Source organism: Daphnia pulex, chromosome 8, assembly GCF_021134715.1.
Source record: "Daphnia pulex isolate KAP4 chromosome 8, ASM2113471v1".
Classification (NCBI taxonomy): domain Eukaryota; kingdom Metazoa; phylum Arthropoda; class Branchiopoda; order Diplostraca; family Daphniidae; genus Daphnia; species Daphnia pulex.
The window spans coordinates 3,217,826-3,234,011 of record NC_060024.1 but is presented as its reverse complement, the minus strand read 5'-3'; the positions used below and the strand labels follow the sequence as shown (position 1 = coordinate 3,234,011).

The 16,186-nt window shown below is 37.2% G+C and overlaps 4 protein-coding genes across 4 annotated transcripts; all 4 read left to right on the top strand.

Moving 5' to 3' along the window:
* Window positions 1-477: 477 nt before the first annotated feature.
* Window positions 478-4,581, top strand: LOC124200044 (alpha-(1,3)-fucosyltransferase C-like). The gene is made up of 2 exons (XM_046596128.1): window positions 478-727; window positions 3,293-4,581. The coding sequence occupies exons 1-2, from the start codon at window positions 581-583 to the stop codon at window positions 4,472-4,474; spliced, it is 1,329 nt and encodes a 442-aa protein (XP_046452084.1). The 5' UTR covers window positions 478-580; the 3' UTR covers window positions 4,475-4,581.
* Window positions 4,582-5,835: 1,254 nt separating this feature from the next.
* Window positions 5,836-9,851, top strand: LOC124200516 (alpha-(1,3)-fucosyltransferase C-like). Its single transcript, XM_046596786.1, has 2 exons — window positions 5,836-6,085; window positions 8,670-9,851. The coding sequence occupies exons 1-2, from the start codon at window positions 5,939-5,941 to the stop codon at window positions 9,849-9,851; spliced, it is 1,329 nt and encodes a 442-aa protein (XP_046452742.1). The 5' UTR covers window positions 5,836-5,938.
* Window positions 9,852-12,627: 2,776 nt separating this feature from the next.
* Window positions 12,628-14,651, top strand: LOC124200515. Its single transcript, XM_046596785.1, has 3 exons — window positions 12,628-12,851; window positions 12,957-13,069; window positions 13,141-14,651. Exons 1-3 carry the CDS (start codon window positions 12,628-12,630, stop codon window positions 14,649-14,651), a joined length of 1,848 nt encoding a protein of 615 aa, XP_046452741.1.
* A 215-nt stretch (window positions 14,652-14,866) lies between these two features.
* LOC124200514 (alpha-(1,3)-fucosyltransferase C-like) lies at window positions 14,867-15,412 on the top strand. Its single transcript, XM_046596784.1, has one exon. The coding sequence runs from the start codon at window positions 14,867-14,869 to the stop codon at window positions 15,410-15,412; it is 546 nt and encodes a 181-aa protein (XP_046452740.1).
* The last annotated feature ends 774 nt before the right edge of the window (window positions 15,413-16,186 follow it).

Here is a 16,186-nt window from a genome sequence, read left to right as displayed (position 1 = left end):
ATCAGTGGGGGTTGCCCACTAATTTACAAAAAGCCAAAGCCCACTAACTTTCTATATAATAAAAAAGTGCCTGCGGACAAGCACGGAAATTTTCATAAAGACTTGACGAGTATGCCACACACACTTATAAGTGATGTGTAGGCACACCATGTCCAATTCCCGACGAAACTACACTTCACCGGGTACACCCTCGGCTAGTGTAGTCAAATGGGTAGCCATATTTATCAGAAGAACTTAACGCGTTAAAAATGAGAGTATGAGAATTGAAATTAAAAAAAATCCAGCTGCCTCATTCTTCCCTACTCAGAATCGGCCCGTTTTCAGTGATAAAATCTCAACTACTGAAATTAAGTACTCCCACAATACCCTAAACTATTGAACATGGAACTACCTTGTTGCCACTGTGCCTATAAGGGACACCCGTCTTCATAAAAGTAACAACATGTATCCAGTACGTTGAAATACCTATTAGGATCGGCGTATGGATAAGATATTACAGGGAATACGTACTGAGGTGTTAATAAAAAACGACGTAATTCACTCAAGTAGTTTTCATAAACTGTGAACAATCGCGAAGGCAATGAAGACACGAGTGACATTGTGCATTGGTTTTTTTGTGCTTTTGGTTTCCTGGATTTTTTTCTTCCATTATTGTTGCCATAACATTGGGCAACAACAATTTATTCCAATAAATAGGTTTTTTCGTGGGTCGGCCTATCCACGTAAGGTATTTATGGAATTTAAATTAAATGCTTTAAAACACTTCCAAAAATGCCAACGTTTGGCTTTGATATATCTAAATTCTGGGATAAATAAAAAAATATGACTTAAATTTCGCTGGAAATTTTTAAGCTAAAGATGGGAGATTAATTCTAAAACAATTTTTTTCATAGTAAATGACCAGTTTTATAAACTAGGCCATGATTTAATGTTGATTAGTATAGATGTTATTCCAACCAAAAAGTAGCAGATAAACTAAAAGTGGTTCACAGTTTTCGCCAATGTGCACCACTGCGGTCAATAGCAGAACAAAAATTTTGTTAGGCTTGATATTTGACGTGCGGTCATTTTTGCATACGCTGTGAGTCAAGACAAATGAAAAGCATTTGAATAACATCTATAGATGTTATTTCAAGTAAAAGTATTACACTCAATTTTTGTGAGGCATACTAAGGTGCTACCAAGATCCCTTTTCTAGTAGTGTTTTGGTGAATGACACTAAGAGGGTACTAAAGATTGTATGAGTCGAGACTCGAACGTCAATACTTTAGAAAGATTAGACAGCCGATAAACCACTACATCAAATTTCACATATAAATAAATTTAATTTATAAATAACGATAGATTAAAATAATCTTCTAGTAAACAGCAGCCGTTTCTAGACGGTACCAGACATTTCTAGACAGAATCACCCATGCTATGAACGAAATTCTTCTGCTACAGGAGACAACAAAAAATAATTAAAAATTAACCAGATTGAATCGGGGATATAAATAACAATTAGGTAATAAAGAAATGAATAAAGTATTCACTGTTAGGAAGAAAAGGGGGGAGGAATCAGAGTCATAGAGAAGAAAACAATCTTTATAAGTGAAAAGGTTTGTTTTCCCATAAGACGCTTTAGGCAAATTACACCAGATTGGACACAAAAGAGATTTTCGCATTTGCGGAGAATGCGCAACGCAGTCCAACTTCTCTATTGGCCGAACGAACCCATGTTAGGTATTCGGCTTCGTTTTTCTTAAAAAAATTGTTATAAGCCTTTAAATAAAAAAACAAAATACACAAAGTTTAGCCAAGATAATAAGCTTTCTGTCTGAAAAAGATCATAAAAAATGAGAAAAGTTATAAGCGTTGAAAAAAGTTAATTTATTCAAAAATCAGTTATCCCCCATTTGAATCATTGTTTTTACAGCAGACAATCAGTACGTAGGTTAAAACAAGCTTATTAAAAAAATTACACAATATGGCTATCCTGAAATTAGCTCAATTTTAATTTTATTAAAATAAATCAGAATAAAGCAACCTACCCCTAGGCTAATTAGCCCCGGTCTCCCATACGCGTAGCTTTGTATGTAGGGATACGAAATTTGGTTTTACTCCCATACGAAGGTGGTAATAAGCGCCTTCGTAAGCGCCAACTATAATACGTAGTATGGGTCGAGAAATTTAGAGTTTAGTCAACCATAGTTGTTTCGCATAGGGGAGAGTTGTACTAGTTGACACTTTTTTAGTTTTTTAGCCCCCACTTTTTTATTTCTCAATATTTTTTATCCCCGCTAGGCTTAAAAAAAGAGGAAAAAACTAGCTATCAAAAGCGAATTTTTAGTTTGTGACAATTTTTTTTTAAACCAAAAAGCTTTGAAATGAAGGGGGTTGGTCGAGTCGCGGGGGCAACATGCTCATGTAAACAGGTTAGAACGACCCATGTTATTCTTATGGGCTAAAAAAACACCTGGTGAAGGCGTCATCAACTAAATTTTCCCTCCTATCTCTAACCTTAGAAACTTATTTTTAACAAATTTTAAGTTAACTAGGGAATTCCACAAAAGAAAAAAGAAAACAAAGTTGACGACACGATTTAATGGTAAAAAACTATTTTATTTGTTGTTTCCATACTACTTGGACTATTTCAGTAGATGCGCATTAGTAAGGACTATAAAAGGTAATTTTTGAAATGCAATCTCTTAGTCGCAAGAGGTCGAAAAAAGGTGGATTCCAACTTACTCATGCCCCATACTCCTCTTCTGTGGTACGAACGTGGTGCCCTACATTTGCGATAGAATGTCATTGGCATGTCTCTTCCATTTTTCATACGCATCTCCTTGTACAGTCATAAAATGCAAGTTTCTATACCTGTAGCTCAAATACCCGCTATGACCGCTGTACCTATGCTATACCGATGGTATTAACCTATGGTAGAGGTTGAGATACCTTAGGTGCTAGATTTTCTCATTTCTTACAAATCTATCCCCTTACATCTCCGACAATGATTTGTAATCTAATATTTTTGTTGGATGCACATACCATAACTGGTAATTTTTAAAATGTAATTTCTCTATCGCAAGATAATGTAAAACGGGGGATGCCAACTGACCCAAACCTCTACTTGCCCCAGTTTCCCCTATATAGTACCACATACGATTTATACATTCCCACTTTTTATATACTCTAATAAATGGGATGATTCACTCTTCTTTTGCATGGCAAACCTCCTGAAATTTGTTACCATTTTTTAAAGTGTATTCTTTATAACAACTCGCTTTTCTGAGACTATTTTTATTTTTGACAGGATCCACAACATTACAATGGATATAACAACCAGATTTTATTTTCATCTTTTTACACTTATAACAACACGTTAAAATCAAATTTCGAGAAACAATATACGATACCGGCAGACGAACCAACTCTCTCAAATACTTCACTTAAGATTATTCTTATGTGGAATGCTTGGAACTTGAGAATGGCTGATGAACCATTAGTCAAGGCGCAATGTCCAATCCGAAACTGCGTATTCACAACTGATATGTCACTGATCAATCAAAGTGATGCAATTGTGCTTCACTTTGATACCCTAGAAGATTTCCCATTAAATCGCCAATCGCACCAGCGTTATGTATTCTATCATTTTGAGTCACCCGATAATACGGCATCTCACATAATGAATGATCCACGATTCCGTTATGGTTACTTCAATTGGACAATGACCTATCGGAGGGACTCGGATATATTTCTTCGCGACTATTATGGTTCACTCGTTGCAAAAACTTCTATTGACAACAATACCCGTGGTGCAAGGTATAACTATGTTAAACATATCAATGACAAGTCATATGTTAATCAAATAGATATTAAAGCTCATGTGTCAGGAACAGAAATAACTATACCGCTTGATTTTGAAAAAGTTATCAGAGGTAAAACAAAAATGATAACATGGTTTGTGGGTCACTGTTCCACGCCAATTCGACGAGAGGAATATGTTCATAAACTTAGTCAATATGTTCCTATAGACGTTTATGGCAACTGCACAGAAAAATGTCCGTCTCACTGTGATGAGATGTTGCGTACTCAATACAAATTCTACTTGGCATTTGAAAACTCTTGGTGTCCTGACTACGTAACAGAAAAGTTCATCCGGCCTTATTTGTATGAAGCCATACCTATTTTTCTTGGAGGTGCAGATTACAGTAAATATGCCCCACCTAACTCTTACATAAACGCTCGGGACTTTGCCTCTCCAAAACAATTAGCTGAATATCTTATGCTACTAGATAAATCGGATTCACTTTATGCCAGTTACTTTTCATGGAAAAAAGATTACTATGTTTCAGTTCCGGACATGTTTGGATGGTGCGAATTATGTCGCATGATTCATGACAGCAGTCTTCCAAGACAAGTTTACCCCGATATAAAAAAATGGTGGATGTCAGAAGCAGGGAAGTGTGAATCAGATTCAACACAGTATTTCTAAACCTTCATACACAAAAACTTCAGATAAGCACTGTTTTCTTTAAAAAAATAACTAATTGCTAGTGTGAGAAATTCATGACTTCATGACATTAATAAGCAATTGATGTTGTGCACCAACGATGTTGTATTAAAATTTTTTTTTAAAATTTCGTTTACATGTTTGTTCATTTTTTCATTAACCTACTAATTTTTATGATTCGGTAATGATTTTAAGAATAAAACTATTTGCTTATAAATGAAAAAGATTTTAATTGCAATTTATTCTCTCGTTAAACAATTATGGTATGACTATACGAATCCAGACACGACCCACAGACGTTTTTCCCATACCCGTCAATAGTTCCCACTGCCCAACCATGCACAGCAGCAATAGAATACTTAATTTGCCCCTGTTAAGTACTTAAAGATAGTCCGTCGCACCAGTGCCCCTCTTGAGCAACGAGTGTGAATTAAACAGGCCATTAACTCGTATTCTTTTAATGAGTCCCAACATTTCTCTATTAACCACCCTGCGTCTAAGACTTTAACCGAGAGTCCCAACTGACGAACCTTTCTGTCTTATTTGTGGTTAAGATCTGAATTCCCACCGCAAAAATTTAAATTTGTTGATTCAGTATGCCGACCGGGTTGGTTCAATAATCGGACGGTTCGATGAGTGGATGCACCTGTACTAGTTATTGGTTAAAACTGATATACAAGACTGGAAAGCATAAATATTTTACTCATAAGCGCTTTTTTCATTTTCAGTTGAGACTTGACAAACATTTTTTGTAAATTGCAAAATTCTGTTTCCGGTGCGTTTTATCCTCTCGTCGCATAATCCCTTGGGAGTTTTCACCCAAGATTGGTCTGCTTCTGTCTGTCCATGACTTTTTTGGTTTAGTCATCAGTGGGGGTTGCCCACTAATTTACAAAAAGCCAAAGCCCACTAACTTTCTATATAATAAAAAAGTGCCTGCGGACAAGCACGGAAATTTTCATAAAGACTTGACGAGTATGCCACACACACTTATAAGTGATGTGTAGGCACACCATGTCCAATTCCCGACGAAACTACACTTCACCGGGTACACCCTCGGCTAGTGTAGTCAAATGGGTAGCCATATTTATCAGAAGAACTTAACGCGTTAAAAATGAGAGTATGAGAATTGAAATTAAAAAAAATCCAGCTGCCTCATTCTTCCCTACTCAGAATCGGCCCGTTTTCAGTGATAAAATCTCAACTACTGAAATTAAGTACTCCCACAATACCCTAAACTATTGAACATGGAACTACCTTGTTGCCACTGTGCCTATAAGGGACACCCGTCTTCATAAAAGTAACGACATGTATCCAGTACGTTGAAATACCTATTAGGATCGGCGTATGGATAAGATATTACAGGGAATACGTACTGAGGTGTTAATAAAAAACGACGTAATTCACTCAAGTAGTTTTCATAAACTGTGAACAATCGCGAAGGCAATGAAGACACGAGTGACATTGTGCATTGGTTTTTTTGTGCTTTTGGTTTCCTGGATTTTTTTCTTCCATTATTGTTGCCATAACATTGGGCAACAACAATTTATTCCAATAAATAGGTTTTTTCGTGGGTCGGCCTATCCACGTAAGGTATTTATGGAATTTAAATTAAATGCTTTAAAACACTTCCAAAAATGCCAACGTTTGGCTTTGATATATCTAAATTCTGGGATAAATAAAAAAATATGACTTAAATTTCGCTGGAAATTTTTAAGCTAAAGATGGGAGATTAATTCTAAAACAATTTTTTTCATAGTAAATGACCAGTTTTATAAACTAGGCCATGATTTAATGTTGATTAGTATAGATGTTATTCCAACCAAAAAGTAGCAGATAAACTAAAAGTGGTTCACAGTTTTCGCCAATGTGCACCACTGCGGTCAATAGCAGAACAAAAATTTTGTTAGGCTTGATATTTGACGTGCGGTCATTTTTGCATACGCTGTGAGTCAAGACAAATGAAAAGCATTTGAATAACATCTATAGATGTTATTTCAAGTAAAAGTATTACACTCAATTTTTGTGAGGCATACTAAGGTGCTACCAAGATCCCTTTTCTAGTAGTGTTTTGGTGAATGACACTAAGAGGGTACTAAAGATTGTATGAGTCGAGACTCGAACGTCAATACTTTAGAAAGATTAGACAGCCGATAAACCACTACATCAAATTTCACATATAAATAAATTTAATTTATAAATAACGATAGATTAAAATAATCTTCTAGTAAACAGCAGCCGTTTCTAGACGGTACCAGACATTTCTAGACAGAATCACCCATGCTATGAACGAAATTCTTCTGCTACAGGAGACAACAAAAAAAACAGTCACAAACAAAAAATAATTAAAAATTAACCAGATTGAATCGGGGATATAAATAACAATTAGGTAATAAAGAAATGAATAAAGTATTCACTGTTAGGAAGAAAAGGGGGGAGGAATCAGAGTCATAGAGAAGAAAACAATCTTTATAAGTGAAAAGGTTTGTTTTCCCATAAGACGCTTTAGGCAAATTACACCAGATTGGACACAAAAGAGATTTTCGCATTTGCGGAGAATGCGCAACGCAGTCCAACTTCTCTATTGGCCGAACGAACCCATGTTAGGTATTCGGCTTCGTTTTTCTTAAAAAAATTGTTATAAGCCTTTAAATAAAAAAACAAAATACACAAAGTTTAGCCAAGATAATAAGCTTTCTGTCTGAAAAAGATCATAAAAAATGAGAAAAGTTATAAGCGTTGAAAAAAGTTAATTTATTCAAAAATCAGTTATCCCCCATTTGAATCATTGTTTTTACAGCAGACAATCAGTACGTAGGTTAAAACAAGCTTATTAAAAAAATTACACAATATGGCTATCCTGAAATTAGCTCAATTTTAATTTTATTAAAATAAATCAGAATAAAGCAACCTACCCCTAGGCTAATTAGCCCCGGTCTCCCATACGCGTAGCTTTGTATGTAGGGATACGAAATTTGGTTTTACTCCCATACGAAGGTGGTAATAAGCGCCTTCGTAAGCGCCAACTATAATACGTAGTATGGGTCGAGAAATTTAGAGTTTAGTCAACCATAGTTGTTTCGCATAGGGGAGAGTTGTACTAGTTGACACTTTTTTAGTTTTTTAGCCCCCACTTTTTTATTTCTCAATATTTTTTATCCCCGCTAGGCTTAAAAAAAGAGGAAAAAACTAGCTATCAAAAGCGAATTTTTAGTTTGTGACAATTTTTTTTTAAACCAAAAAGCTTTGAAATGAAGGGGGTTGGTCGAGTCGCGGGGGCAACATGCTCATGTAAACAGGTTAGAACGACCCATGTTATTCTTATGGGCTAAAAAAACACCTGGTGAAGGCGTCATCAACTAAATTTTCCCTCCTATCTCTAACCTTAGAAACTTATTTTTAACAAATTTTAAGTTAACTAGGGAATTCCACAAAAGAAAAAAGAAAACAAAGTTGACGACACGATTTAATGGTAAAAAACTATTTTATTTGTTGTTTCCATACTACTTGGACTATTTCAGTAGATGCGCATTAGTAAGGACTATAAAAGGTAATTTTTGAAATGCAATCTCTTAGTCGCAAGAGGTCGAAAAAAGGTGGATTCCAACTTACTCATGCCCCATACTCCTCTTCTGTGGTACGAACGTGGTGCCCTACATTTGCGATAGAATGTCATTGGCATGTCTCTTCCATTTTTCATACGCATCTCCTTGTACAGTCATAAAATGCAAGTTTCTATACCTGTAGCTCAAATACCCGCTATGACCGCTGTACCTATGCTATACCGATGGTATTAACCTATGGTAGAGGTTGAGATACCTTAGGTGCTAGATTTTCTCATTTCTTACAAATCTATCCCCTTACATCTCCGACAATGATTTGTAATCTAATATTTTTGTTGGATGCACATACCATAACTGGTAATTTTTAAAATGTAATTTCTCTATCGCAAGATAATGTAAAACGGGGGATGCCAACTGACCCAAACCTCTACTTGCCCCAGTTTCCCCTATATAGTACCACATACGATTTATACATTCCCACTTTTTATATACTCTAATAAATGGGATGATTCACTCTTCTTTTGCATGGCAAACCTCCTGAAATTTGTTACCATTTTTTAAAGTGTATTCTTTATAACAACTCGCTTTTCTGAGACTATTTTTATTTTTGACAGGATCCACAACATTACAATGGATATAACAACCAGATTTTATTTTCATCTTTTTACACTTATAACAACACGTTAAAATCAAATTTCGAGAAACAATATACGATACCGGCAGACGAACCAACTCTCTCAAATACTTCACTTAAGATTATTCTTATGTGGAATGCTTGGAACTTGAGAATGGCTGATGAACCATTAGTCAAGGCGCAATGTCCAATCCGAAACTGCGTATTCACAACTGATATGTCACTGATCAATCAAAGTGATGCAATTGTGCTTCACTTTGATACCCTAGAAGATTTCCCATTAAATCGCCAATCGCACCAGCGTTATGTATTCTATCATTTTGAGTCACCCGATAATACGGCATCTCACATAATGAATGATCCACGATTCCGTTATGGTTACTTCAATTGGACAATGACCTATCGGAGGGACTCGGATATATTTCTTCGCGACTATTATGGTTCACTCGTTGCAAAAACTTCTATTGACAACAATACCCGTGGTGCAAGGTATAACTATGTTAAACATATCAATGACAAGTCATATGTTAATCAAATAGATATTAAAGCTCATGTGTCAGGAACAGAAATAACTATACCGCTTGATTTTGAAAAAGTTATCAGAGGTAAAACAAAAATGATAACATGGTTTGGGGGTCACTGTTCCACGCCAATTCGACGAGAGGAATATGTTCATAAACTTAGTCAATATGTTCCTATAGACGTTTATGGCAACTGCACAGAAAAATGTCCGTCTCACTGTGATGAGATGTTGCGTACTCAATACAAATTCTACTTGGCATTTGAAAACTCTTGGTGTCCTGACTACGTAACAGAAAAGTTCATCCGGCCTTATTTGTATGAAGCCATACCTATTTTTCTTGGAGGTGCAGATTACAGTAAATATGCCCCACCTAACTCTTACATAAACGCTCGGGACTTTGCCTCTCCAAAACAATTAGCTGAATATCTTATGCTACTAGATAAATCGGATTCACTTTATGCCAGTTACTTTTCATGGAAAAAAGATTACTATGTTTCAGTTCCGGACATGTTTGGATGGTGCGAATTATGTCGCATGATTCATGACAGCAGTCTTCCAAGACAAGTTTACCCCGATATAAAAAAATGGTGGATGGCAGAAGCAGGGAAGTGTGAATCAGATTCAACACAGTATTTCTAAACCTTCATACACAAAAACTTCAGATAAGCACTGTTTTCTTTAAAAAAATAACTAATTGCTAGTGTGAGAAATTCATGACTTCATGACATTAATAAGCAATTGATGTTGTGCACCAACGATGTTGTATTAAAATTTTTTTTTTTAATTTCGTTTACATGTTTGTTCATTTTTTCATTAACCTACTAATTTTTATGATTCGGTAATGATTTTAAGAATAAAACTATTTGCTTATAAATGAAAAAGATTTTAATTGCAATTTATTCTCTCGTTAAACAATTATGGTATGACTATACGAATCCAGACACGACCCACAGACGTTTTTCCCATACCCGTCAATAGTTCCCACTGCCCAACCATGCACAGCAGCAATAGAATACTTAATTTGCCCCTGTTAAGTACTTAAAGATTACTTTACACGATAAGCAGGTTGTTGAGCATTACAAGCACTATGTGAATTCAAATTTCTAGCTCCTTCAAATTGTACTGTACCCTAAATAATGTCTAGAAAAATCTATAGACTACAGCTATCTAGAAAATTTTGTAGACACTGTGTCTACACAGTGGTGGTAACCTAGTTAATCATTATGTTTTTTTGGGGGGGGGGCTTATTGGAATTTACGTATTTAAATAAACTTTACTTATTTATCTTTAATAATGCTTAATTCATGGTAAGTATAGGGGAGAGTGGAGAGCCTGGCTTTCTTCTTCTTTTAACTCTCATTACACAGCAAAAAATGTTACCCACACTAAACCCCACTCTCAGAGAAGCGCTGTTTAGAAATAGGTAAACATGGGCGCTGATCATCTAAATACAGAATCTTGGAAAATCAAGAAAATGATCAGTTTGGATTGGCATCATGTTTTCATGAAAAGACATGGACGACTTTCCAGCCGTCAACTTCAAGCAACTTCATTGAGCAGGACCACTATAGTTTCAATACGCACAATGTTAATAAATTCTTCAACAACTACAATGTTGAGAAAGTTTAAATCCATTAGATTTTTTCATCGATTATCTTAGCTGTCTTAGCCTGTTAAAATGTAAAATGGTTTTCTCATAGGGGATACAAGGGAAAAGAAACTCCGTTGGTTTGAGCAACAGACCCCGTATCTGGGGGGGGGGGTTGGTTTGCTCCCTTTTTTTTATAAACGGCAATAACCTAGTCTTAATTTAGTTAGATCAGATTGAAAAAATTTAAATTTAAAGCAGGAGTTATCCTCCTTTTTATGATTTTGTGGATCTAAATATGTTGGAAAAAAGGAAAAGGGAGCTAAGAAAAAAAAATTGAGCCAGTAGCCCAACTCTACCCTATTTCGAGATATCTTACACATAGAAATAAGTTATGTTTATAAACATGTACACACGGCATAAAATATTTTCGGTTTTATATTATTTTGCACTGCGCTTATAAGAAGTCTATGTACTGTTGTCTTATAGATATCTACTGGAAGTATTTGAAAGGACGTCTTTTCATTCATTTGATTTTTGAGTTTATATATTATTAGGAAACACGCTACTTTGTTCGTAAATAAAAAATGTGCTACAACTGTTAATGTGATTGACAGTAATTCGCTAAAAGAAATATATATTTTTAAAAAAGTCCCCTCATATCTTATATAAAGGTATTTTGTATTTTCCTACCGTTCTTTGGTTTCTATTTTCTTACCCAACCCAAGAACGGTAGGAAAATACCTTTCGCGCCACGTACACTCAATGCAACCCTAAATTTTTTCCCGCGTAGGGTAAGGGACCCCCCGCGCATGTCAATGGACTCGACTGTACAAGTAAAGTATCCTGCAAAAAAAAACCGAACAGCGATTTTTTTGTTTTGGGCTACCTATCCATAGATCGGTAAACTGTTTGGCTTTAGACACAAATTCGGGAGGCAATGAACAAAGCGAATGGTGGGAACTGGGAAGAAAGAAAAAATAGGAATAGGCCCAATAAGCTCGTGGTCATGTTTCCCCATCATCCCCTCAAAAAATATGAACAAAACCAGACAGGCTGTCTGGAATTTTCATGGCGCGAAAAAATGAATAACCGCCTTAAGCTCATTGCCGACTTTTTGACAAGTGACTTAAGGCGGTTCCTTAGAATTTTTCCCGCTTTATATGGTTAGCTTTTAGGTTTCCTCGTCACTTGTCCAAAAATTGACAATGAGTCTAAGGCTTTTCCAGTAATTACTTTCTTCCCACATTTCGCTTTGTTCCTAGCCCTCTAAATTTCAGACAAAAGCCAAACACAGTTTCCCGATATATGAATAGGAGGCTGGAGTGACGGCACAGACATTTTTTGTTGTTGCTTAACCCTCAATGATTGCTTAACCCAAAATTCCTATACCACCTGATTCAGACACAAAGACAGACGTATCAGCTGATTTTACTTATGGCTGAACGTCAGTGATCAAACTTGTTGTCTTTGTGCTTTGTATGGGGTATGTCCTGCTTTCATTTGATTGCATTATTATATGTATACTGAAGTTGTCTTTGTGCTTTGTATCAGCCAAATAGATATCCATTAAGATATGCGCGTGAAGAGTCATAATTATTAGAGCTACGAAACATTGGTCCTTCGAACCGGAGCTTATCATTTGGTTGTACTTCACGCACGTCGTTTCAATCTGGGAAACACGTTTCTCTCAAGTAAGATTGGATGGGGAGAGGCCGTCCGAAAAGAAAGTTTCACCTTCACCACCTACTTCATCACCAGTCCAACCCTACTGAACCTGACGCAACTGTAATCGAACTAAAGCAGAAGTAGAAATCAATGACAAAAATGAGAACGCAGCTAAATACCTTCTTCAAAGTCATCAATGAGACCGTCCAGCAACGAGGGTCGAGAACAGATGTCACAACACTTTTAGATCAAGCATCGTCGGTTATGAAGGCCTCCAACGCCCTAAACGACGACTACGAGAAACAGTTCCAGAGGCAGCTCAACTACGTCAAGAGTCTCGCCGACACAAAAGAGATAGTGGATGAGTATCTCAGAGAAAGAATGTAAGAAGCTCCATCAGTCATCAGTAACCAGATCCATCAGCAAGTCGTCACTCCATCTCGAGCACCTTCAACTCACGTAAGCAGTGAACATTCTCATAATGCCAGATTCCCAGATTACCAGCTGTCGGTGTTTGAAGAAGAAGGAAGTCAGTTTTCTGAAGTTCAATGTGTAGAACCAGCCCCTGATGACTGGATAGATGACTACAAGGCAGGCCGACGTGCGGGCGAGCAATCACGAGAGATGCGGGAAGGAAAACAACTGTCAAAACTGATCTCGGTCCATACTAAGGTTCAGCACTTGAATGGATCGCCTGGATCCACCTGTTCAAATCACTTTTGCACGATTCGAACTGCTCATCGGGAGAGAAGCTGGCCATTTTAAGAAGAAATCTTCAGGGGGACTGTCAAGATTTCGTTTACGGATTAGGAGGAGGAGAGCCCGCTTATAAGGAAGTCTTACATCACCTCAAACAAGATTGTGGCAGACGAGACGTCATGAGAGCTGCCCATATGCAAGCAGTAGAGAAATTGGAAGCCGGAAGAGGAGCTCTACCCAAAAGGTATGCTGAGAGAATCAGAACGCATCTGTTCGACTTAAGAAGAATTGGTGGCAGCAACTCAATGGATATCATAGAGAAGATTTGCAGCAAACTCTCCGTACATGACCGACTCGCATGGAACGATTCGAAGCGATCCAGAGAAGAAACTAGAACCTTGGAGCAGTTTGGTGAATGGCTCTGTTTCATAGCAACTGCCTACAGGACTCCATACGACGTCGCTTCAGATCAACAACAACAACTACAGCGAGAGTCCGGTAGGCAGATGGCTCAAACGAACCATGTCGCCACCAACCGACCTCCTTACAAGTGCTACAAATGTCAGCAAGGTCATCGCATCGATGTATGTGAGTCCTTCAAATCCCTCTCCATTAAAGAAAGAATTAATTTCGTCAAACTGCACCACCTATGTTACGGATGCCTTGGTCCCTTCCATTCAGCGAAAGTTTGTCGCAGTTCCAAGATAAGTGGTGTTAACAACTGTAAACGTAGACATCATTCTCTCATTCATCAAGAAGAGCCGATCAACCCGACTTCTGTGGAGACGTATACGGGCAATACTGCCTGCACCCAAATTGCTTCAAATCATCGAGTCGTCTTTGGAGTTCTTCGAGTCAACGATCGGGATCAATCGGGCAGATTGAAAACAGCCAATTTATTTTATGATGAAGGCAGCGACACGTCACTGGTGAGAGAAGGGTTCTTACGCCGACTAGGATTCAAAGGCAAACCAATCCTATTCGAGATTTCCGGGGTCCGTGCGGAGATAAGTCATTGTAAGTCAGAACAAATTCCTCTATATATTGAACTTTCATATGGAGGAACTGCTTGTGTGAACGTCGCATCCCTTCCCATCGTCTGCGATCTGAAACCATTGACCAACTGGGCTGACAAGAAGCACAACTTGGCTCATTTAGAAGATCTACCCTTGGAAGAGAGTGGAGGTCGTATTGACATTCTACTGGGACTTGACCACAGGCATCTAGTCATTCCTTTGGACGTTCGCAGTGGAGCAGACAATGAACCCTACGCGTTTAAATCCAAATTAGGATGGATTGTAAGAGGAGTACTGGGAGAAGCCGATCCGAAGCAATCCGCCCGGATCAACGTGATTTCATCCCGTAACATAACTGATTTAGATACGGCCATTCGTAAATTTGCTGACACGGAATCGTTTGGGACAGAATACAAGAAGGATCGGATGACCCCAGAAGATCTAGCAGCCATCGACATTTTCACCTGAGGAACGCGACAACTGGAAGTAGGTTACGAAGTGGCGTTGCCATGAAAATTCGCCTCAACTGGCCTACCCGTCAACCGCCAACTGACCGTATTTAGAGCCAATAGCTTATTCTAGAAGTTCGAGAAGGATCCCGTCTACAAAGAAGATCATGCTAAGGCTTTGAAGAAGTTTATGTTGAAGAAGATTTTGAAAAAGTTATCAGAGGTAAAACAAAAATGATAACATGGTTTGTGGGTCACTGTTCCACGCCAATTCGACGAGAGGAATATGTTCATAAACTTAGTCAATATGTTCCTATAGACGTTTATGGCAACTGCACAGAAAAATGTCCGTCTCACTGTGATGAGATGTTGCGTACTCAATACAAATTCTACTTGGCATTTGAAAACTCTTGGTGTCCTGACTACGTAACAGAAAAGTTCATCCGGCCTTATTTGTATGAAGCCATACCTATTTTTCTTGGAGGTGCAGATTACAGTAAATATGCCCCACCTAACTCTTACATAAACGCTCGGGACTTTGCCTCTCCAAAACAATTAGCTGAATATCTTATGCTACTAGATAAATCGGATTCACTTTATGCCAGTTACTTTTCATGGAAAAAAGATTACTATGTTTCAGTTCCGGACATGTTTGGATGGTGCGAATTATGTCGCATGATTCATGACAGCAGTCTTCCAAGACAAGTTTACCCCGATATAAAAAAATGGTGGATGGCAGAAGCAGGGAAGTGTGAATCAGATTCAACACAGTATTTCTAAACCTTCATACACAAAAACTTCAGATAAGCACTGTTTTCTTTAAAAAAATAACTAATTGCTAGTGTGAGAAATTCATGACTTCATGACATTAATAAGCAATTGATGTTGTGCACCAACGATGTTGTATTAAAATTTTTTTTTTAAATTTCGTTTACATGTTTGTTCATTTTTTCATTAACCTACTAATTTTTATGATTCGGTAATGATTTTAAGAATAAAACTATTTGCTTATAAATGAAAAAGATTTTAATTGCAATTTATTCTCTCGTTAAACAATTATGGTATGACTATACGAATCCAGACACGACCCACAGACGTTTTTCCCATACCCGTCAATAGTTCCCACTGCCCAACCATGCACAGCAGCAATAGAATACTTAATTTGCCCCTGTTAAGTACTTAAAGATTACTTTACACGATAAGCAGGTTGTTGAGCATTACAAGCACTATGTGAATTCAAATTTCTAGCTCCTTCAAATTGTACTGTACCCTAAATAATGTCTAGAAAAATATATAGACTACAGCTATCTAGAAAATTTTGTAGACACTGTGTCTACACAGTGGTGGTAACCTAGTTAATCATTATGTTTTTTTTGGGGGGGGGCTTATTGGAATTTACGTATTTAAATAAACTTTACTTATTTATCTTTAATAATGCTTAATTCATGGTAAGTATAGGGGAGAGTGGAGAGCCTGGCTTTCTTCTTCTTTTAACTCTCATTACACAGCAAAAAATGTTACCCACACTAAACCCCACTCTCAGAGAAGCGCTGT

What these genes read in the sequence shown, in the direction of transcription:
- LOC124200515 (XM_046596785.1), top strand. Translation starts at nt 12,628, where the DNA reads ATGAGAACGCAGCTAAATACCTTCTTCAAAGTCATCAATGAGACCGTC. An exon ending in GAGTATCTCAGAGAAAGAAT is followed by an intron (nt 12,852 to 12,956) that starts GTAAGAAGCTCC and finishes TCATAATGCCAG; the next exon opens with ATTCCCAGATTACCAGCTGT. An exon ending in TGACTACAAGGCAGGCCGAC is followed by an intron (nt 13,070 to 13,140) that starts GTGCGGGCGAGC and finishes GTCCATACTAAG; the next exon opens with GTTCAGCACTTGAATGGATC.
- LOC124200516 (XM_046596786.1), top strand. Translation starts at nt 5,939, where the DNA reads ATGAAGACACGAGTGACATTGTGCATTGGTTTTTTTGTGCTTTTGGTT. An exon ending in GGTCGGCCTATCCACGTAAG is followed by an intron (nt 6,086 to 8,669) that starts GTATTTATGGAA and finishes TATTTTTGACAG; the next exon opens with GATCCACAACATTACAATGG.
- LOC124200044 (XM_046596128.1), top strand. Translation starts at nt 581, where the DNA reads ATGAAGACACGAGTGACATTGTGCATTGGTTTTTTTGTGCTTTTGGTT. An exon ending in GGTCGGCCTATCCACGTAAG is followed by an intron (nt 728 to 3,292) that starts GTATTTATGGAA and finishes TATTTTTGACAG; the next exon opens with GATCCACAACATTACAATGG.
- LOC124200514 (XM_046596784.1), top strand. Translation starts at nt 14,867, where the DNA reads ATGATAACATGGTTTGTGGGTCACTGTTCCACGCCAATTCGACGAGAG.